The sequence below is a fragment of the Monopterus albus genome, unplaced genomic scaffold, assembly GCF_001952655.1.
Source record: "Monopterus albus unplaced genomic scaffold, M_albus_1.0 scaffold98.1, whole genome shotgun sequence".
Lineage (NCBI taxonomy): Eukaryota > Metazoa > Chordata > Actinopteri > Synbranchiformes > Synbranchidae > Monopterus > Monopterus albus.
In genome coordinates this window covers 1959990-1967877 of record NW_018127978.1, presented here as the reverse complement: position 1 = coordinate 1967877, position 7888 = coordinate 1959990, and the positions used below count along the sequence as shown (strand labels likewise).

General features: G+C 38.1%; 1 protein-coding gene across 1 annotated transcript in view; it reads right to left on the bottom strand.

Moving 5' to 3' along the window:
- Positions 1-4353, bottom strand: part of LOC109965287 (troponin C, slow skeletal and cardiac muscles-like) — an 11153-nt gene extending 6800 nt beyond the window's left edge. The window contains exons 1-5 of the mRNA XM_020609168.1: positions 4291-4353; positions 2930-2960; positions 1874-2020; positions 1613-1727; positions 1204-1340 (exon numbers count right to left, since the gene is read on the bottom strand). Of these exons, the coding sequence (XP_020464824.1) occupies positions 1204-1340; positions 1613-1727; positions 1874-2020; positions 2930-2960; positions 4291-4314 (454 nt within the window). The 5' untranslated portion in view covers positions 4315-4353. The remainder of the gene's footprint in view (positions 1-1203; positions 1341-1612; positions 1728-1873; positions 2021-2929; positions 2961-4290) is intronic.
- Between the last annotated feature and the right edge of the window lie 3535 nt (positions 4354-7888).

The window sequence follows — 7888 nt, the reverse complement described above, 5'->3', positions numbered from 1 at the left end:
GCTGATCCCTCACCTTTCTCAGGATCATTGATACTCCACGAGGCGAGAGCTTGCATGGAGCCCCAGTCCAAGGGAGATTGACAGTCATCTTGAATTTCTTCCATTTTCTAATAATTGCGCCAACAGTTGTTGCCTTCTTACCAAGCTGTTTGCCTATTGTCCTGTAGCCCATTCCAGCCTTGTGCAAGTCTACAATTTTGTCCCTAGTGTCCTTGGACAGCTCTTTGGTCTTGCCTATAGTGGAGAAGTTGGAGTCTGATAGATTGAGTGTGTGGACAGGTGTCTTTTATACAGGTAGCGAGTTCAAACAGGTGCAATCAATACAGGCAATGAGTGGAGGATAGGAAGCTTCTTAAAGACAAACTAACAGGTCTGTGAGAGCCAGAATTCTTGCTGGTTGGTAGGTGATCAAATATTTATTTCATGCAATAAAATGGAAATAAATTATTTGAAAATCTAACAATGTGATTTACTGGAATTCTTTTGTAGATTCTGTCTCTCACAGTTGAGGTGTACCTATGATGAAAATTACAGATCTGTCTATTCTCTGTAAGTGGGAAAACTTGAAATATCGGTGGTGTATCAAATACTTATTTGCCCCACTGTATGTAAATTTAACAGTTGTATTAAATAATCCAAAAACAAGACCTAATAAAGGCCAGGCAGACAAAACAATGAAAAACCAGAGCCAACTACAAAATGGCAAACAGGATCAGGCATGCAAAATGACAGAATAACAGTAAGGCAGTGTATCAAATACTTATTTGCCACACTGTACATTATCATACCAAAACATTTTAGAGGTCATGCATGTCAAGATATCATTGCAAAGATAATACTCTGGAGTTTCATTCTGTATATTGTTCTTACTCCTAGTCCAACCATGGTTAAGTTATACAGTGTTTGAATCTGTCTTTAGCATTGGTCATTTGCTCATTCTTGAAACACTTAAAAATATTTCTGTTCCTGACAAAGACCTCTAGAGGCCATTTTAATAAGGACTGTGATGCTCTTGTTCAAAACAAGGAAATGCTAGTAGCAGTAGTTTTGGAAGTTTATGAGGATGTATTTTTTTGAATAGTTTGAAAGACATTCCCTTCAAACATGAATTGCAAATGCAAAATGCTTGCATTTGATAATCAGAGAGCATACAGTTAGTGTATGTTGTTTGCTGTTGTGCCTCTAATGAACTGACTCCCATACCATCATAATCAATTTTGCCATCATTGTTTTTGTCTCCATCCCTCATCAGCTCCTCAATGTCATCTTCGGTGATGGCTTCTCCAGTGGACTGCAGCATGGTCTTCAGCTCCTCTAAGTCTATGTAGCCGTCTCCATTCCTTAACATAAGATAAATCAGTTGTATTGTCATCTATAAGCCTTCTGAGTGTACTGAACCATGTCATTTCTCTCTAATATGGTCTGTCCTGTTGAGGTTTGGGTATTGGTGGAAGTCACCCTAAATATCAGTTTGACTTTAGTGAAATTTAAATCATCTGTCAAGTCTACTAGTGAAAGTCAGCATTGATTGCTTTTACTCGATTGGTGATATTTACTTTTAATTTTTTAGTGGCTCTGTGCAGTGCATCAACAGATACAAATAAAAACCTACTTGTCAAACATGCGGAAAAGTTCAGCCAACTCCTCTTCTGGTTTTCCTTTGCCCTCCTCCTTCATGCATCGAACCATCATAACCAAGAACTCATCAAAATCTACTGTGCCACTGCCTGTGAACAATGCACCATAACAAACCTCTCAAAATCCAATTTTCCCCTTAAATTTACATTCAAGCTGCTTTAGTGTTGTTCAAAGAATTTTCTTCTACTCTGTGACAATGTGCAGTGATGAGACAAGCTTGGGGATTTTGACATACCATCTTCATCCACCTCATCAATCATTTCCTGTAACTCTTCAGGGGTGGGATTTTGTCCCAGCATCCTCATCACCTTTCCCAACTCTTTGGTGCTGATGCAGCCATCCGCTGCATCTTGGACGAATATATCGAATGCAGCCTTGAACTCTAGAAGAGACACAGCAATGTAACTGTCTGACAAGGAGACGGGTATTTAATTTACTTATAACTACAAACAGAAACTTGTGTCCTTATTTGTAACACCAAGAAAGATTGCTGACATAATTTATTATTGGAAACTTTATTCTGCATATACAGAACACTGAGTTGTTTTCTTGCCTTAGACACATTGGTATTTTACCTATAATCACTATTAGTATTAACACATATTTCTTTCCAAGAGAGGTTTTGGATAATATTATTATTCATTAAAGTATCTGGAAATTACGCAACTTTTTGTAAGTTTTGCAAATGACAAAATACACAGTACTTCTATTGTTCCTTGTTCTTTATTGCTGCATGATTTGTTTGAATTTGTAAGTCAGCTCTCTAAAATAGTGACGGTCTGAGTGTTTTATGATATAGCAGATGTCAGCTCTCATTCACTTGGTCACATTTTTTTAAACATCTGTCTTTTTTCTATCACCAGCTCACAGTTTTTCTTTATCTTACTTTTTTCTGATTAAATATTTTTAACACCAATAAATACAACAAAACATGACAGTGAACTCTCCCCCTTCTTCTAATGGCCATTCTAGTTGCATTCAGTGTTGCAGAGCAGTGACCTTTTATAGCCCAGGGACCAAATTTAGTTCCTGGCTCTGTCAGTTAAAACCAAGTATAGTTCCTCTGTTGCTACAAAGGTTTCTGAAAAGGGTTTTTTAAAAATATATCTGAGGCACAGGAAGGCTATAACATAAATCAGACTTTACCTTTCCATAGCACTGTTAGTAGTAGTAGTCACAATAGTAAATAAGAGTTATTAGTGTTATCAGTTGCAGTAACAGGTACATAATGGTAGTGATATTAACAATAAGTAACAATAAATAGTAGTAGTAGTAGTAGTAGTTTCCTCACCATTTTTTTGTTCCTCTGTCAAGTTCTCAACCTGAAGGGAAACAAAATCAGGATTAACACTATACATGTCATTGTGTTTTTCACAGTAGCTAACTTCTTTTTAACACTCTATAGTTGGAAAATAACTTCAACTGAACTATACTGATCATTGTGCTGCTCTCAGTGTAGTATGTCACACTGCTGTGTTCTTCACGTACTATTTTTGGGATCCAAAAGCGGGTGTCACCTATTTGTTTTAATTGCCATCAGCTGTCCTCCACCAACCCCCTCCTCGAAATTGTCTAAGTGCTCTTTGTTCTATTGTCAGGCACAGAAATATGACCTAACCACAGCAGTCTGTCACTGTGCTTTATCTGGGCTTGTCACACTTATACTACCAGTCAAATGTTGGGACACACTTTCCCATTCAATGGGAAAGTATGTGTACATACTGTACTTTTGACTGTTTTAGACTGCTAGTATATTAAAGGAACAAGCAGAAACTTGTTTTTCTGCTATCAAATCATAGAAATTAAATTTTTATAAAAATAGAACTAAAAAGTGGTCATCACAGGAAGACATACCATAAACCTGTCAGACTATTGTGAAAAAACAGAAACATGACAGCAGTCACTGCAGAAGGAACTCATTACCTCAAAAATTCTCATCATGAGTCCATTCATTATGTTGATGTTTTTATATTTTATTAACTCAGTTAATTATTTGTTTTATATTTTCTGTCATTTTGTTTCAAGGCAAGGAAAAATTATTTATACAACACATTTTCATACACAAAGTGCTTAACACAATGCACAAAACAGATACAATATGAAAATGTATACAAAATGCACACAAATAGAAAAAAACATTTAAGTATAACTATATAAAACATTAGAATGCATAATAGATTAAAACATTCAATGCAATTAAATTCAAAGTCATATCTATAATCCAATGAAATAGCAACATAAAATAAGGACTCAAAAAGCCATCAAGCTGAATCCCAACTGCTGTGATACACTGAACAAACATTTTATATTGTAGCTTCACAAAGGCATTAGTTACTGCAGGACTGTTGTCTACAACTTTACTATAGTTTTGTAGGTGTATGCTCTGACCATTGAACTTAACTTCCAAGCACAGAGTTACTGTGAATGACAGCTGTCACAATAGCATTTAAACTTTATCAAATATATGCATACCAGCAGAGATCTCCAACATCACTTCATGCAACAGTGTGTTGTATGTTTGTCTTACTTTTTTTTGAAGTACAACATACAAGGGCAAGATTATTTCTAGGATTTTTGGATTATTACATTCTTTAAAAATTATCATCATATAATGTAATAAAACATATCAAATTTGGCCTTATCTGTACTCACAGCTGCTTTATATACATCATCCATGGCTGCTGGTTCGTCCCTGCCTTACACACACCACTGCACTCACTCAGCTATTGTATATATATATACTGGCAGCAGCAACTGTCTCAGCCTTTATTGTTGGAGGTGTGTGGCACTGAAAAGCTTTTGACCCATCCCACAGAATCCAAGGGTAGCGGAAGGAGGAGTGACAGAGAAAGAGATAAAGAAGGAGAGAGAGCTATATATAGAAAATAACATAAGTAACCTAACAACAGTGGAACACTGACTACAGCACATACTGTAAGCAGAGATGCTTTCGGTATTGTTACCTAATTCCTCCTCACTTCAAGGAAACAATGGTCAGTGATGACTCACAGCCAACCTTTTTTTTTTTTACTCCTTTCTCCCCTCCCTCTGTCCTCCACAATACCCATAAGAAATACCAACACCCCCACGTGGCACCAGCTGTCCTTCCATCGCCCCCTTTTAGATTAGTATAACAGTTTCCAGAGAATCTGACTCTATCAGCTACAACTGAAGATATTGCTTTTCACATTAACATGGGGAGATTACCATACAAACCTTTGTAATCAGGTTTTTGCAGCTATATTGAACATGACTATAGTGAAAACAAGAACATACTCCTATTACTGTGGATAATCATAATTTTACTGTGTCAAAATGCACATTGTTCCTGAATAATGTGTTTCTGCAAGTTCTCATGCAGTCCACTGTCCTTTTTCAAATTTTCAATCTGTGTGCAGGTTCTAAGACATGCCCAGTCTTTGTCAATACCAAATTAGGAGGTACATGTGGGATGGGCACCTCTCTTAAATATGCGCTGTTCTGCCTAAGCTGCTATCCCAGGCATGTCCACCTCATATGACCTAGGTGTGGAAGCAACACCTGCCATTGTCTGTTGAGTGTCTGTAGGCCAAGACCTGCACTGGGTCAGGTGCCCACAAAAAATGATGTGTAATGGGTAAAAAAATATGTTTATATTAATTCATGGGCACAAGCAAAAAATAGACAAAATATGGGTGGGTAGCGAGTGAAATGATTTAAATGAAAAAATAAATAAATGAAGGTGCAACTTCTTTTAAACATCTAGTCCATCATAATTTTAACAAGCCTAAATAATAAACCTATTTATTGTGAAGGTCTGTGGTACACGCTTTGACCCCTCAACTCACATCCAGCTAATTGGGCATCAGTAAGACGTAGGCATCAGTGTGACAAACTGGGTACCGAAAAAAGCGAAAATAGGTAGTGATGAATACAAAATTGTGGATAAATACTCAACTCAACTTTATTTATAGAGCACTTTAACACAGCCAAAGCCAAACAAAGTGCTTAACATAAGATTCAATTTAAAACATATAACACGTGAACAACTACATTAATAAGAATAAAACAATAAAATAAAATAAATGACCCAAGATAGCAAAATAACAAAATACTATCCAAAACCAAAACTCAGCAAACAGAGTCTCATGCCATATCAAATGCCAAGGCATACAAATGGGTTTTCAAGTAAGTTTTAAAAATGGCCAACGAGGGGGCCTGCCTAATGTAAAGCATTCCATAGCTTAGGAGCCACAATGGAAAACGCTCTGTCCCCTCTAAGTTTACGCCTAGCCCTTGGTACCCCCAGCAGGAGCTGGTCAGCTGATCTGAGGCACCAAGAGGGAGTATAAGGAAATAAAAGCTCAAGAAGGTACAGTGGTGCAAGACCATTTAAAGGCTTAAAAACAAATAAAAGAATCTTAAAATGAATCCTAAAGGACACCGGGAGCCAGTGAAGGGATGCCAAAATTGGGGTTATATGCTCCCCCCCCCGCTCATGGCTTCCAGGAGTGACTCACAGCTGTTGTAAATCCCATGATGACAAGTGCAGCTGTAGAACATCTCCTGAGTACAAGTGCTGCTACTTAACACTCAGCCAGACTCCCAGTCAACGCCAGTTCGTTGTATATCTTTGACCACAAAGTTTTGGCTCTTTCAGTAGACAATGAACTTTGCTCTATGAATACTACTTCTTATCAAGTAAGACTGTTTCTTCTTCTTCTGCACATTTTTCAACTGTGTGTCTCTCTGTGGGAATCCAGCCCATCTCCAGCTACCTGGGCTACTCTTCTGCTGCAGCCTCCAGCACAAGCCCCAGACGAAGCTCGCAGCTTCACGATCCCCAGCAGCAACTCACTTGACCAGCACATCTCTGTCTGGGCCTCTCGTCTGCTGCGTCCTCAGCTCGAACTCCTGTCACAGTCCTCCTGCTCTGGCTCGAGCAGACTATCTCTGTCTGCAACAACTCCCTTCAGTACCCATTTATCTGCTGTGAACATTCTGTAATAAAACCACTGTCCATAACCAGTTCTCTGCAGTTTGGTCCCAGCTCATTTCCTCTCCTGCCGTTTGGCGAGAGAGCGATCATAACACTTTGCTGCTTGTAAATAGTGCCTGCAGTTGCAAATCAATTCAGAGAAAATTACTGAAGTGCCAAGAATCATTTATTAGACAATAATAGTGATTATATGTTTTAAAGGCAGGATACAGGATCACATTGTTAGTTTTTATTGTCTTAGTCTCTGCAGAGAGCCCAGTCAGTCAGTCTCTTCAAGCGTTTTCTCCCCAGGTCTTCGTGCACACGCGCACTGACCAACTCCTTTTCTATATTTTATCCAATTTTTGTCCCCCTATTTGCGTCAATTCTCAAATTTACTTCTCGTTTACGAGAACACACTGCAATGTTCTCAATAACAGGAAGGGCTGACTGAACGATTCTCTCAGAGTTCACCACTTCTTCCCCTCCACTATCTGTCTCACTCTCTGCTAAAAATGGCTCTAAGGCCTTCTGAGCAGTGTACCGTTTGCTTATGGTGCTGGACAATTGAAATTGAAATGACACTGCAATCAAGAGCTATTTATATGTAAATATAATGTATAGTCCACGTAGTTTCAGGTCAGCAGCTTTTTTTCTTTTGTCAGTTTTCTTTTAGTAAAAATCTAAAAAAGGGTCAATTTGACCTGGATGCAACACAAGGGTTAAATTAGATTGTATTTACATCTATTAAATGTATTATAAAAATGGTATATGGTATGCATCTCTGCATTTAAAACTGGGTAGTTTTGCAGACATTTAAACTTTAGGTTTTTTCATGTCACTTGCTAAGTTTGCTTAACACCAGTAACACTGAAAGGAATGTTTGTCAAAGTCCTCTAATCTTGATTTACCTATTTTAATTCACCCACTCCATTGATAGAAGCTTGATAAACAATTTAGCACACGAAAATAGTCACAACTGCCTTTATTTGCACAACATAAATTAAAAAAGAACTATGACAATTTCCTTTTTTGAGACATGATGGAGTTGTGGACATGATTCTTTAAATCTTTCCAGTTGCGACTGCCCAGTGCTGGTTCTGCTTCAAGTGCCTTGAGGCAGACCTCTTTACCAGGAACTCTTTGCATAGTGATGCACTGCCCCAGTTGTCGCCACACCGCTGCTTGTTCTGCAGAACTCCATGGCCTGCACTGGTGTTTGTTTTTGCTGAGTAACTGTAGGTCCACAGCTGAAATAGAAATGACAAATGTGATAGACATTCTCAATATTGA